General features: G+C 39.3%; 1 protein-coding gene across 1 annotated transcript; it reads right to left on the bottom strand.

Moving 5' to 3' along the window:
• Window positions 1-201: 201 nt before the first annotated feature.
• On the bottom strand, window positions 202-6,044 carry eif3m (eukaryotic translation initiation factor 3, subunit M). Its single transcript, XM_054610148.1, has 11 exons — window positions 5,912-6,044; window positions 5,097-5,229; window positions 4,628-4,766; window positions 4,117-4,240; window positions 3,822-3,916; window positions 3,500-3,583; window positions 3,308-3,407; window positions 2,213-2,294; window positions 1,363-1,506; window positions 907-967; window positions 202-441 (listed from the first exon to the last, which is right to left on the bottom strand). The coding sequence occupies exons 1-11, from the start codon at window positions 5,951-5,953 to the stop codon at window positions 318-320; spliced, it is 1,128 nt and encodes a 375-aa protein (XP_054466123.1). The 5' UTR covers window positions 5,954-6,044; the 3' UTR covers window positions 202-317.
• Window positions 6,045-15,738: the final 9,694 nt, after the last annotated feature.

Here is a 15,738-nt window from a genome sequence, read left to right as displayed (position 1 = left end):
CTGAAAAGATCATAAGGCAGCTAGAGGGGTCGTTGTCTGGATATATGTATTTTCCATTAAGGGCACAGTTAAGCTTTTGGCTGCTTCACCAAATTTGAAATTATTTTTCAATTTCCAGTTCCTTGTGTGTTTATGGCATTGTTTAACTTAAAAAAAAAAACTCTTGCAATCTTTAAATGTATAACAAGAAAGGAGCACAGGTGATATCCACTGTTCTTTTATTGGATTAATATAAAAACTGATCAATTCAGTCTGGGGATTTGGAAAGCAGAAAATAATAGAGAGCCAGGCAGAGTAGACAGTTGGGTTAAGGTGGATTAAGCAGAAGGTGACAGGGCTTGCAGACTGGTCTTGACGGCTGCTAGGTTGGCCTTCCAGGAGCTGAGGCTGTCGTGCAGCTGCTGCCACTGCTGCTTGCCAAAGGTGCGGTGTGTGCTGTGGCTGATCGAGTGGAAAACAGAAAAACAAGAATGTTAAATTGACAAAGAAAAAAAAAAATATATACAGGCCAAGGTCACGTCGCACAAGTATGAGGAACCAAAACAGAGCTTTATTAAACGTTACTATGACAAAATAAATCAAAGCCATACGGAGGCAAAATCATGTGAATTACAAGATTTGTTTCTACACATTTATCTGCAGACAAGAACCAAATAAACTCATAGCATCGTTGAACTTGACCAGAGATTAGACAACGTTGGCCAGATTCAGGAATACTAACGCTGCATAGATGATGGCTCCATCAGGACTGTTTTGGGGACCAAGAACTGTGTTTACTGATCATCAAGGTAAAGTACATCGGGTCATGTTGGGTACCAAGCCAACATTTACTATAACTGCCTGATTTAGTCAAAACTTACAACACAGTTAAGCCATTTGTGATGTTTTATTGATTAAAGTACTTACCTCACAACAACTTTCCGCTGTGTCTGGTCAATTTTGCAGTACACCATCTTGGTCCGTACAGCTAAAAGAAAAAAAGCAGACAGGAAAGGAGTAAAGAGGCAGCAAAAGCTCCGACAGAAAGCAATAAAAACCAAGAACAAAAAGAGCTTTAAAAGGGAATGCACTTGAAAAATGAAATTGGAGAGGAAGCTAATCCAAGTCACAAAACACTGAAAGTGCTATTCTTGGTTCTATGCCATTGTTCCATTGTAAAACCCTACGCATGGATCATGATCACCACTGCATTCTTTCTTTAAAAGGAGGAAGACATAATTTTTTTGGGTATAAGAGTCTGCCCGTTTGTGACCACCGTTCAATCACTTCCCTTTTCCCTCCCCCATTAGTCACCTGTGAGAAACTAACATCACACTTTACAAGGGCAGACAGCAAGGATTCATTTGAGGTAAATCGTTGTACCGTCAATGACAAAAGCCTCAACGTCATCAGCTCCAATCTGCAGCTCCTGTTGCATGGTGTCGAAGGAGATCTCCTTGAATTCCACAGCCATGCCCATGAATGTCAGCAGACGCATCTTGGACATGTTTTGCTCGTGAGACAGGCCTGGAGAGCAACACGCAGGGATCATTAAGCACAAAACAGTCACAGTCGATTACTCTCGACTCGGGGAGTTTCCCTGTGATAATTGTTTCTACATTTAGGAGCATGCAGTCAGTGACTCTACTCATTAACACAAACACCACTCCACTCTGTCTGTTTTGAGAGTCCATCCTACACATGCTTGTAATTACACCAAAGCCGTTAGCAATGAGAAAGAGACTCAGTGCTGACACACACACATTCCTGTACTGTGTCAACAGAGCGCAGTACATTGGCTCAATATCTATACGAGTTTATAATAGGACAAGGTGGTTCAGATGGTCCTAAAATGTACTTTTGTACTCTGCATATGTTATTTATACAGAATAACTTGCTATGGAATCAAATTTGGCATTTTCAAATCCCAAGAGTATTTTTGATACACCTAAAGAATGGCAGCATTGTATGAAAAAACTGTTTTCTTTAATTATAATATGCTTATGGTAGAATATGTCGATACTGAGTTACAAATATGGTAAGGAGCAGAGATCAATTTTATCAAACATTAACCACTATGTACACACAGATGTTAGGGTAGTCAGACTATTGCAGCACAGCTACATTTTTCATATATTTTTTATAAACTTTTATGCTGCATTTCTAAACATTAGTCAGTGCATGCGCTTGTGTAGAATTGATGCAACTAATATCTCAGTGTATGGCTACTTACCAAGAGAGTCGATGAAGTCTTTGTTACTCTGGTAAAACTTTACATATGCTACTAGTTTTCCGCTCACAAAGATGGTTAATAGCTGAAAATGGAGTCAGAAGAGGGAGAAATGCCATTATAAGACTCTGGAAACAGAGTAACATCATCTTTGTATTCATACAGGCTGGACTTGTAATGATAAATGTACAAATTAAGGTTTTGATACAAATCATTGGCTCAAATGCAGACATGTTGTGCTTGATTAACATTGGGCTAAACTTTTATCCTTGGATAAAAGTCTGTTGACCTATGAAAAAAAAATCTGTGCTCACACCCTATTAAGAAAATGTTTTCATTGTTTCAACCTGTTAAGCTTGTAATGTACAAACCTTCCTGCCACTTGCCAGTCCACTTTTCTAACTGGTCAGCATTTAAATATTTGGATGTGGTGCCTTATACGTCATTAAGCTGACACATAAAAAAAAATGCACCTAATACCCATGTAAAACACAGACAACAGGCTTTCACATTGTGTGTTTACATGGAAACAAGTATCCTGAATATGATCGGGGTTTTGAAGCATCTGGTTTATGTGATTAAGTAAACACCGTCTCCCGTTTTCAGGAACTTGGATTAGTTCTTGTCCTTTTATTTTTTATTTGTCATTGTTATTTGTTTGTATTTTGCTGTGGAATTCAAGGATGGTACAACAGGGTTGCACAAAGAAATTCCAATGTAGTCCCATTTTGATACATAGGAAAAATACCAAAACAATCTTTATTATATATGGAGGGTGGAGGATGAGTTAAGGAATCATACAGCCAGAGTAAAGAAGCTATTTTGAAGTCTTGTGGTTAATCTCATAACGGAGATACTTATGTCCATGTACACAAACCGAGATTACATTGCAATTCTAATCACATGACCTCAAGTGGCATTCTACACATACAAGTTTGAAAGGGTTGTTACAATGAGGGAACTTATTCGTTCATTGTTCTTTGTGGGCTATGGAAGTAACTGAAAAAGTCACATTTATCAATAACTATTGTCGATAAAATTGAATGAGCATTTTATATATTTAACACCACCAAACATTGCGGATCCTTCAGTACTCACGTCATGGATCAGTTCTCCCTCCAGGAAGCGAACAGGTTTCAGGGTGAGCAGGTGGTCAATCAGGAAGGTGTTTGGGTCTTTGAGAGCACGGACGATACATCTAAAAAGGGACCCCAATAGATTGATATATGTATGAGATATACGTTATATCAAGGGTTAGTGACAAATGTTAAACAAGGTCTTCAAGTTTACCTGTGGGCATCAACACGTGCTTGAGAAGCATTGTCTTCTGTGTAACTTCCCAGCAGCTCCACCATCACTTTTGCTGCAGCATCGCTGTGACATGAGTAGATAAGAACATTGTTGAAGACTCTTTTGTACAGAGATAATTTACTTGAAGGATAGCACAATATCTCACACAGAATCTAAGGCCTAGAGGTATGTATATGCATTAAACTGATGTGTATTATTTCTTCATGCAGGAGTTTATAAATCTTCAATTCTGTGTGTTCATATTCTTGTGTCTTTGCATACCAAAACATTAATTTACCCATTTGACCCTATATGTAGTCACCTTTTTTTGCAGTCAACCAATGCTTCATACACCAGCCTCAAGAGCGTGTGTTTCTTCTCTGTGGTCAGGTTCCAGTCGATAATCCACTTGCGCACCTGATCAGCAACACAAACAGGTATCATGAATCAACTGCAGAGGAAAAAACGAGCTAGTGCAGATTTGAAAAATGTGACGGATGACATTTTTTTCTTTTTACCATCTTTGCAGTTTAATGCAAAGAAATACACAATATGAAGCCATTCTGTGGCAATGTTTATGGTCAGTTATCCCAGTTGATCATGCTGAAAAGGTTTACCTGATCGAGGTCAGTGGGGATGAAGGCAATGGCATTACAAGTTGCAGCCACCTTGATGAGGCCACAGAACACAGTGTACCTCACTGTAGTGTTCTCATCCATGCCATGGAACAGGTTACTCAGTCTGTAACATCAAAATAAGAAAGAGATAGTCAAGTGTTTGAACAGAATGCAGATTTTTTTTAACTATCCCCATGTTTTCTAGAAATATTTCATTTGTTTTCCTGCATATTGACGTCACGACATCCTTACGTCAAGCTCGCAAGACCAGCAGTTTCATATTAACCAACATCAAAACAATTGACGCCATGCATACATCCTTATTAGTCCCAAATGGGGAAATTATTTCTCTGCAAGACCAGCAGTTTCATATTAACCAACATCAAAACAATGCCCTGCTTAGCCTCCATGCATATGAAATGTTTACTTGGTCAGAGCTTCAGAAACAAAAATGATAAGAGCCAGTACTATGAATAGATTGAAGAGGGGGGAAAAAAATGAAAAGACCCACAGCTGCATCCTGAGGGAGGGTCTCTCTCCTTCACGGGACTTCAAAAGTTTCTCACATAGACTTTCAATGAGAGCCTCCTGCTTCTCCGTCTCCAGGATCAACAGAAGAGACACAATGCTGTTCATCACACTCTCTACATCTGCAGGGAGATACAGAGAAAGGGCCATATGTATTAGGATATTGACATGCAGGAGTAGTTTCAGAGTCAGTCGAATTAAACATGAATAGATACTGCAATGCATTTAGGGTGGCCAGTCTGAGGGTCTTACTACATGAATCACTGGAATAGCTTTCTGGGACACTTATAACACATAAAACATAATACAATTACATTAATGAAACCTGTGCTTTTCCTGGTAACGCAAGTCAAACTATCAACTTGTGAAAATAGCATATTGCTCATTATAGTCCAATCTATTAAGAGCTGACAACGGGTAAGAAGCGGGGGTGCTCTTCATCATGACCTTACCTTTATCATCGTCCTTGAGGCACACATCACACGCCTCGATGATCTGAGCCAAATCTACATGTAGTCCACCTTCAGAGTTCTCCTCTGATATCTCAGCTCCTTTGGCCTTCATGTAGGCTCTCAGCTCCGAAGCCTGTAACAAATAAGCAGTATTAGTGTTTATATAAAAACCTCAAAGCACAGGAAGTACCAAGCTGTGTGTCGATCATGTCAAAATGTAGATATAACAGTTTGGCATAATGTTGTTTTACTACAGCTTGCTATGGTTTTAGTTTATGGTTTTGTTTTTGTTTTGAGTCACAATAATATTTACTGAAGTTAGCTATAAGGGAAGGTAAGGACATCTTCTTATAAGCTCTCCTTGTTGGGTCTTCAGCTATGGTCGTCTTACAGGCAGGACACTTTGGGTGGCTTGTTGTTTGTTATAGTTTTTGGTTGATTTCGATGTAACGTTATGGCTAAGCAGCTAGCATTCCTAGCTATCCTACCGAACAACACTGAAGAGCTTTAAAGACAGCAGCAGCCTAAAATACACTCGACTCAAAACGGGAAAATAACTTATTCTCATCAAATGAACACACACACACACCATCTAAACGGCAACTTTAATGATTTAATGACAATAAACGTGCTTCCACATGTGTCACGTTCTCGGCATGTAACGCTAGCTAGCTAACAATCAGCATGTAGCTGTCAGCAGCAGTTAGCATGTTAGCTGGCTAGCATGCTAAGTTAACTGGTCGGGTCGGTCCCATGTATCGACTCTTCCGCACGCGGGTAGATGTGATGTGAGTGTTTAGAGACGTGGGTCGTACCTGGTCCTCCTCTGTGATATCGATAAACGCCGGGACGCTCATTTTTGTTGATTTTGTGAGCCTTGATGATGAAATCCACGCTCCCACCACTGCTGAGACCTGACCGGAAGAGAAAAGACAACAGTGCCGGTGAAAGTCTTCCTCTTCCGGGTCACGCTATTAAAGGCACAGTAACCTAAACACTGCTGAGGGATGTCTGTCTTATGGCAGCATTTGTCCCTCTCTCAACTTTGTTATTTTTGAAAATAATTTCTTATTACTTTAATATGTAGGCTAGCATTATGCACACACATACATATATAGTGTAGTGAGTCTTTATCCAGGTGGTTTGTAAATTCCTGTCAGTGCTGCACAGCTTCAGCTTGTGCAACCTTTTTTCTTCAAAGGTCTGATAACCTCCTAAATTTTCGGCTTCCCACCCAGACTTCCACCATCATATCCTTATATTTCATTATTTCTTATCCAGATAAGAAATACCTCCCTACCTGCTGCTGAAACCCTGATCCACGCCTTCATCACCTCCAGAATCGACTACTGCAACAGCATTCTTCATGGCACATCAACCAAAGACCTAAATAAACTCCAATACATCCAGAACTCTGCTGCTCGTCTGCTCACCCACTCCCGCTCCCGTGATCACATCACCCCTGTTCTTCAGAAACTCCACTGGCTTCCCGTCCCACAACAGATCCAATACAAAGTCCTGCTCCTCACCCACAAAGCCCTCCATAATCAGGCCCCCTCCTACCTCACCGACCTGCTCCATCACCACACTCTGTCCCGTTGGCTACGCTCCTCTGATGCCAACCTACTATCTCTGCCAGTCAGGACCAAGCACCGGACATGGGGTGACAGAGCATTCTCAATAGCTGCCCCCTCACTCTGGTACTCTCTCCCCAAACACATCCGAGACTGCAATAATCTTTCAATGTTCAAATCAGAAATCAAAAACTCACCTCTTCAAAACTGCTTTTGATGTCTGGCTAGTGTGTTTTAAGTTTTAAGTTTATAATGTGTAGCTTTTAAATGCTGTTTTTAAATGTCTGAGGACTCTGAAAAGCTATCTATAAATAAAATGTATTGTTATTATTATTGTTATTATTACATTTTCGGCTTCCCACCCAGACTTCCACCATCATATCCTAATATTTCATTATTTCTTATCCAGATATCAATCTTCACTCTGGGAGATTAACCCTGGATGCCTTGGATGAGACTTACAGAGGTGAACCTGATCCCCAGGCGAGGTTATCTGATTGAGCTGCTGCCCATCTGTGCAGACCACCATGGCAGACCAGGACCAGAGCTTTCCAACCCGGAAACGGTCAGTGTCAAAGGGCAACACTCTTCCACCACACACCCGCTGACCTATGGGTGCGCTTTATGGGCCTCTGTACCAAGTGGGATCCTGTGTATTGCTACAATGGCAGGTCACTTGGTGATTGAGGTGAGTGAGGTGAGTGAGGTGAAAAGGGTAAGTGGAGCAGGAGTTCAACCTAAAACTATGTAGTCAGGTTACTGACATCTTAGGTGGTGAGCAGGCTGTGTCCCAGGGAGAAGACAATGTGGAGTGTTTTCCATTTTGCAGCCGTACTGCAGCTCACACTTAATCAGTCACAAAAACAATATGTGTAGCCTATCTGAGGGGACACATGGGAACTATGAGAGACGTCAAACCATGTCATATTTCCTTGAAAGACTGCTTGTCATATATTGCGTTACAGTGGTTACAGTAAGGCCTTAACTATTGCGCTCTGCAGGACAAATACCTTAACATAGTGTGCTGAAGGGAAATGGTTGGTGTGAGTTTCACCATAGTGCTGGTATGATGCGTCATTGTGTTGGGAAGTGCCTGGTACCAAATCCCACCCTAACTCTCTCCCTGCCCTTGTATGCTGCCTTCGCAAAGAAATTTATAGCCGCTTCTCCACAAGTGTGCTTGTGTAACTGTGAGGCTTTCATTATCTGATTAACAGCTGTTGTCAAGTGCCTGGTGTATTTCAAGTCCAGAATAAGAGTTTTGGAGGCTTTGAAGACCCAGGTGCATGTGAGACATTGTTATTGTCTTCTTTAAAAGGTATTTAAAATGCCAAAGAGTGTTATGGTGCTTGATAGCGTCCATAATATATGTTGCAGAATGTCTTGAAAATTGCATGGATACTGGACAACAGTAAACCTTTTAACTCCAAAGAGACTGTACCTGGTACATGTATTAAGCTAAAATTTAGTCTGCTTTATATAACTCTAAATCTAACCTGGCAATGAAGTCTTCACAAAATGTAATTCTAATCTAGCAGCAGATGGTTCTTATGTTTTCAGCTGCTTGCACTGATGTCTTATAGGGTGTTTTATGTTGGTGTATGTGTACAGAATTCAGAGTATTGGTTGTTCTGCTTTTGCCAGGCAGTGTGCGTCTTTAGGTCACAAGATTTCTCAAAGGTTGTGAAATCATTATAGATCATATCATCTTACCTTTGCAGGAAAACCTATTGTTCGATGTTAAATCTCAAATTAGTTTTTTCTTTTCTTAGCCTTCTTGTGAGTCTTATCTGACTTCGCAGACTACTGAACATTTGTTTTAATGTGTCAATGCTGTAACTCAAAATTAAGGAAGGGACAAGCTTAAAACAAACTCCTTTTTTTTGTTTCTCATAGTGAAATGTTGATGCACTCTGTTTTAACTCTATGATTATAGGCATAATCCCACTTCTATATTTGCTGGAATATATATTATATATTATATATATATAATAAGATCCAGGAAATATGTACGTATAATAAGACAAAAGGCTACTTCGAGTAAACCAAAATGAACATGCATTCATGTTTATGTGTAAATCTGAAATATTTATGTTGCCAATATGTCTGTGTTGACCTTATTCATGTCTGTTTAATTGGAAATAGCACATGCTCTTCCTAAACTGCTGGCAAATTGCCTGCTCAGCCCACTCAAAGATAAATGACTGTGTGTTAAGAGTTGCTTTCTCCCTGTTAGCCAGCCAAGTGGTGAGTGTCCATGTAAGCCCGTCTCATGGTCATCATCCAACATGGCGGCCTACCTTCCACTAATTGTCTGGTTCCCACAGTTCTGCCTGCCCTCACAATCTCAGAAAAATCCCCTTGCTCAGGCTCATCTATCAGCCAGTGACCTTGTCAGGGTGCATCGCATGAGTAACTTCCCCGCTTCCCTAGGTGGAGCGAATTGCTTGTTAATTACTTATAAGCTGACCCACCCTCCCCTCACACGTACACACAAATACCAGAAACAAATAAACAAACAAAGCCAAGGTATTAAACAGAGGCAAGTCCAGAGTCCACAATGGTGCAAGACATGCAAAATCCCACGGGACCCTCTGATGGACTTTTGTGTCTGCAGAGAGATAAACCCCCTTACATACTCCTTGGTTTTGTACTCCGCTCAGATGTTTTCATATGCATGTCTATCATCGAACAGTTGAAATAGTTGAAAACGGCCCAGGGCAGTTATCTTTTGTTAGTTACTTGTACTACATTATCTGTGCTCACTTCTTATATACATTTAGATTTTAGCTCCGCCAATAAACACTTATTAATACTTGTGATGTCATGCCAAGAACTGTGCTGACTTTTAAAAAGGTGCTGTCATCCTTGACCTTATTATCCACTCTCTGCTGTACACTTATCATTGTCATGATTGTCATTTTTCATAATTTATTCCCCTATATGTTTCACTGCCAAAAGAATAAAACTGTAGCTAAAACAATTTATCGATGAGTCAAGCGACAGAAAGAATTATTGGCATAATAATAATCAATTAATCACTGCAAAAATGAGCAAAATCAGCGCAAAATTTGAAGAAAAAAAGGATATATTTGCTGCTTTTTGTTGTCATATGTGATAATGAGTTACATAAAATCTGCTAGATGGACAAAATGTGCATTTTCTGACATATAAACCAGCTGATTAATGAATTAAAGAATCAAGAATATAGTTGGAATATTAATCTATTAGGAAAAAGTTTCCTTACTTATAAACATTTTGCCTGTTAGAACCAGGCTGCATACTTTAAAACAAACTTGCTCCACTTTTCTTCATTCAATTAGAATTTTATCATGTTTTTTTAACTGCCTGCTAAATGTAACTGACTTTGCGTAAACTCTCACTTTACCAGAAAAGGAAGGTTGGTTCGTGAACTGCTGCTGTTATCTTGCCATATCACTTAATGACCAGCTTCATATCACACCAAAGACCGCAGCAATCAATCAAAGCGAGTTTGTATTTGTGGTGTTGAGCTATCTGAGGTCGTTAATCCCCTCTATGTGGAATGTGTGTGCTCCGTTTCAACCTAATGGCAGCAGCAAAAGAAAAAGCTACAGTCTTCCAGGAATTCTGAGTTTCTGTCTGGAGAGATCGAGTCACTGCGATGGAACCGGGTCTCTGTTAATGATGGAGTGGTCTCTTGTCATCAGAGTGTGTTTATATTACACACACTCACAGGCTAGGAGCAGCAATGTGAAGCACGGTCAAACAAAGAATCAAGTCTGTTTCAATTGGGGATCATTGCGCAATATTTGGCTTGAAGCCATACATGCCAGATCTCAAATACTAATTAGAGGCATGTTAAACTGCGTAACCCTTTGCTTTTGAGATACTTTTTAGACTGTTTCATTAGTGCTGATAAATATGATGCTGAAGACAAATGACAGGTGACCATTAAAACTTTCTCAGTAATTAATTTCATTGCTTGGAAACAAAAAAATCAACTTTGATGTAATTTTTTGTCCCACAAATGATCTTTATTTTTTTATATATTATTTTATATAATAACATTATTATTATTTTATTATCAAATGGCAACCAGCCTAGCCTTTACAAATAGAGCAAATGATCAGCAAACCATTTCAATACAAAGGCTGAACCAATTGTCTTGCTTGGATTGAGAAAGATGCAGTGAAGCGGTATTTCCCTATAGTCACATTCTGTGCTGATTGCGGTAATTTTTACATTTTCCCATCATTGTGATCATACCTCCGAGTCATCCAGTAAACTTCTCATCTACTCTCAGAATGAAGCTCAACGGTATGACAACAGACAGTAACCGCTAGAGATATCTGAAATGTTTTGTGATGATGCTTACGCCCCGGCCACAGCTGCTAGGGTGTGACCGCATGGAAGAGGCTGTGGTTTACTGTAAAGCACTGATAAAGGCTGGCCTTGATCCTGACACACAGGCACCTGCTGGCATGAGACATAGGTTGTTCAGCAAAATTAAACAACAGACCTTCAACATTACTGACATGGCTAATGTTTTTCATAAATAAATTCTTTAGAATTAAATTGATTTACCTTTAAACATTTATTTATTTAATATATGCAGCTTTATGCAGGTATTCAAATGACAATTTATTATCATGTTTATCTTCGATTTGGTCAACCTCACCATTATAAAAAAAAAAAAAAGTAGAAATAGACAAAAATCTAAGTAACTATATTATTCGATACTTTTTGTTCTATATTTTCCCTATGGTCAATAAACCCTAAAAAAAAAAACGACCTGGCATTGAACTAATAATAAGAAGTATCATCTGTGTAGCCAAAGCCGGATGTAGTTTATTTTTCTGTGCCACAGAGCTCCACTGTCTAATCAAACTAATCAACACGTCAATGAGCCTCACCTTCATTACAATAAACATGCTCACTGTAGTTTATTTTGATTCAATAAACATACACTGTCCCGCTGCCGTAAATACTCACTAGTGAACCAAATGTGTCTTACTCCGCAGCGGAAAATAGTCCCCGACAAACACACTGTTTATGTCTATTCAAGTAGCATTGGCTGAAAACTACGGTGCCCAGCTGTTTCAGCAAACTACTGTATGTGGCTTTAAAAAAAAAAAAAGAGAGATGGGATTTGTTGACAATACCAAAGAATCTGAATATTGCCAACCTTTTCCTTTAACGACAGTACATATGCTATAGTTATTTATTTCAACCTGCGTGTTTATGTTACATGGTTTTTCCCATTACATTTGATCCAGGAGCCTCCAGCTTAGAATGTATATGCATACAGGAGAGGGGGGGAATCTTTGGTTTGAAAGGTGATCATCAACAACAAAAAGAGAGCTGGTGTGTGAAAGATCAGTGGACCAGTGTTATGTCTGACACATGAACCCTGGAAATGCCTGCTCTCCCACAGATCTTTCTTTTCTGTTTCTTATCTCCTGTCTGATATGCAGCACTTTGAAGTGCGCTCAGAGAAGATACGGGAGTGAATTAAAAACTGAAGATTGTTGTTGTTCATGTGGGTCATAGGGAAGAGGAACAATGTGCATGCTGTTTAAAGCAGTGTTTGTAGGTGTTTCAAAATGTGTCCTTAAATGTGTAAAGCAATGAGTGATGATGGCCAGTGCGTTCATATTTTGTTATCTTAAAGAGCAGAAGCCTGGCTGTCACAAATGTCCAAATAGTGCTCTGAGAAAGTAGCGAAGCAACACAGAGAAATAATTGTTCTGCCTGAATTTTGTTTTAAATAGTAACCTTTTCCCCAGAGGCCAGAGGCAGATAGGAGGGATATGGTGAAACATTACAACACACTGCTGTTAGGTTTTTGTATCAATTTGTTTCCATGCCGACACACAAAAGTGAAAGACTGGGCCTTTCTTTCATACTTAAACTATCAGCACATCAAAATAACACTTGTTGCTCTTTGACTGTCTTCTCCTACATCATATCACAATCATTTTAATATAGATTTTTCATATTTACTTCATGAATCATGTCATTTTAAATCAATAGTGCTCCTGATTTAAAAAGAAGCAGCTTAACAAACTGTCTATCCCCATATGCAGTAGCATTATTAAAATGGAAATATAATTTATTTTTGTTGTATGTGCTCTCCCAGGTCAAATATCTTTATAGTTTATCATTTGTCTTTTTGGCTGAAATAAATCCTTCTCCTATTCCCTCTTACTCATCATGCTGTAGAAAGTTTGAGTCGTGTTTTATTTCTTGTTAAGGGTCACAGCTAGTATTGACCATTTCCCTTCCTCTGCACAGTGGTGTTGTTTTAAACCCTGAGTAAACCAGAGATTGATCTCAAGAATGGGTGTATTTGGGGACTGCCATCCGTCATAGCAGCTGAAAGGGTTGTTTTCTCCCGGCCCCGTCACCTTTGATGAATCCCCGCAAAAGACTCCGCTGGGGAAGACACGGCCAGCGTTTACCTTGGCTTAAAGACATTTGCTGCATTTTCTTTCTCTCTCTACAGATACTTTCATTTGTGCCACAACCTTTTGTACATGTAGCACATTACTTTAGTTTGTGTTTGTCTGAAGTGGGTGGAACACAGAGAAGTTTTTCCAAATTGTTTAGGGAGAAATTAATTTTCTGTGCTACTATTTTCTAAGTCAGCTACGTGCACATCCTCTGAATGACTGGGTGTTCCTCAGGGGTATGCTTCTGCCTTTGCACTCGTTTCTTTCCCAGAATAGGGTAAGTCAGAGAGCAATTTATCTTCTCCATGACTACAAACCACCCAGATGAATCTGTGTTTTAGCTTTTAGGAGCATGTGTAAGGTTATGACCGTTGTAATCAGATACGCTCGGGCTGTTAGATTGTCATGTACTCTCTTGTTTTGCAAATAGTGGGGGAAATAGTGATTTATTGTATTCTTAGAAAAGTAAAGCTGCCAGTATGCCTCTTCTTTAAGGCCCCGGTGATGCGTAGGGTTTGCCATGGACCTATTATCAAGCTGCTGTCACTGCTGGTGAAGACCATTGGTTTTGCACAAACATCCTGAATGTTCAATATCCAATTATCAATACACTTACCACTGCAGTTTCTTTTAGGGCTGCAGTAACAACTCCATCTGAACTTAAAAGAGGACAGCCAATGAAACTTGAATTAAGAGGGTGTTGAAGTGACATTGTGCAATAATAAATTGCACCTCAGCAGTTTGCCATCTGATTTCATCACTCAGTGACTTCAGACTTCTCTTTCTCCTTTTTTATCCTTTTTTCCTTTTCTTTGCCTGGTTCTAGTATCCCTCCCCCCACCCACCACTTCTTTTTAAGTTGAATTAGGGGTCACTGACGTTCACTGGAATCCTAGACTAATATTCCAGATGGTGATGACAGGAACTGGCTAATGCTATTTACCTCACAGCATCGTCCCTGGTTGTCTATCTCAAATCCACAGTATATTTTTTAATGCCATCTCAAAAATGAGGGCATGGAATGAAATTACTTTGTGAAACTAATTCTCTAGTGGCTAATTTATAGTTATCCATCATGTTGTGGTCTAAATGTTTAAGGTGTCCAACGGGTCATTAGGTCAGCGGTGAAGAAAGTTATTTGAATTGACAGACAGCTTGAGGCTTTGCTTTGGCAATAAAAAAAGGGTTTATTGCTAATTTTCATTAAGAAATATTCAGCAAATACATATTGATAAATATGACTTGATAAACATGATCACAGCCAACTGTTCAGTAATTCAAGATCTCCAATATGCTGTTTTTGTAATTTCATTATCTATAGTAATCCAATATGTAATCACTTTTTTAAAATATTATTATACTGTCTTTGACAGTAATACTAACAGTGAAATGAGTGAGAGAGTGCTGTTGTCTCATCACAGGTCAACTATAAGTGACTGTTAAGCCACACTGAATGTAGCACAGTTTATTTTTTTAAAAGCAACTTTGTCACTGTTTTAAGTTTTCAGGGAAAGGAGGAACCCGACTGCTGATCTGACAAATATTATAATGTTGAGAGATCCACTGCAGCTGTCTTGAATTTATAAGCATATTCCAACTTACTGCATTCCTGTGAAGCTCCACATAGAATTAAGCTTGAGTTAAGGTCAAAACCTCTTTCTCTTAAGCACTCAGTCTCTCTCACTCACACACACACACACACACACACACACACACACACACACACACACACACACACACACACACACACACACACACACACACACACACACACACACACACAAACAGACCCCCTCTCCTCGACTAATAAATAATTATTCTTTTGTGTGATGTGGCTTTGCTCCAAGGCCATGTAGTTTATGCATTTTGCTTTTAGCCAAACAGCAGTATTCCCAAAATAGGAAAATTCAGAGCACATTTTCTGCATGCGTTACCATTTTTAGATTTTCAGTAGGCTAATTATTAATGAATCTGTATATTAATTAATTGTGATTCAATCAAGTCTTTTTTTTAACATGTCATTGCATCCAATATATTGAGTAAAAAACTTTGAATATGTTAACATATACATCAGAATTAACACATCAGGAACCATATCACTCAGAAGCTTGTCTGGTCTCTTTTGTTCATAGCGTTGCCTCATCCATTTGGTAAGTTATTTTGAAAGTGAGGTATATTTCATAAAAACACATGAGTCAGAGAAGTCAGAAATGATGAGGAATGTTAAAGAGAGAAAACAAATCACTGAACCATAAAAACAGTTAATTATAATTAGTATATGCACAAACAGGGACATCAATATGACATGATCTTTTACTAACTTCTCTTTTACTTACTAACTAATGCTCATGGGGCTGTTTAATGCTTCTAGTCCGTCAGCACAGTCCTCCAGAGAAGTTAAACAAAAACACCTCTCTCCGTCTTGCACACACTGATTCATACACGCTAACGCAAACATTCAATATAGGCAACGCTTGAACTTGAACAAAGAATGAAGAGCAACACCCGCTCAGGCAAATGGGACATTAGTCAGAATCTACTCAGAAGTGCCGTCTGTGCTGACCGAGGCAGGACAAGGGAGTCATCTTCTCCTCAGCCTCCCTCGCTCCTCCCCCTGTCCAATGAGTTATGCAG

This window comes from Anoplopoma fimbria, chromosome 2 (genome assembly GCF_027596085.1).
Source record: "Anoplopoma fimbria isolate UVic2021 breed Golden Eagle Sablefish chromosome 2, Afim_UVic_2022, whole genome shotgun sequence".
In the NCBI taxonomy this organism is placed as follows: domain Eukaryota; kingdom Metazoa; phylum Chordata; class Actinopteri; order Perciformes; family Anoplopomatidae; genus Anoplopoma; species Anoplopoma fimbria.
Note: the sequence above shows the minus strand (reverse complement) of the source record. Positions and strands in the feature narration are given on the sequence as shown.

Coding starts and splice junctions, on each gene's coding strand:
- eif3m (XM_054610148.1), bottom strand. CDS start 5,953: ATGAGCGTCCCGGCGTTTATCGATATCACAGAGGAGGACCAG. Junction 4,767..5,096: donor CCTCAAGGACGATGATAAAG/GTAAGGTCATGA, acceptor ATCTCCCTGCAG/ATGTAGAGAGTGTGATGAAC. Junction 3,917..4,116: donor TCCCCACTGACCTCGATCAG/GTAAACCTTTTC, acceptor GTTGCTGATCAG/GTGCGCAAGTGGATTATCGA.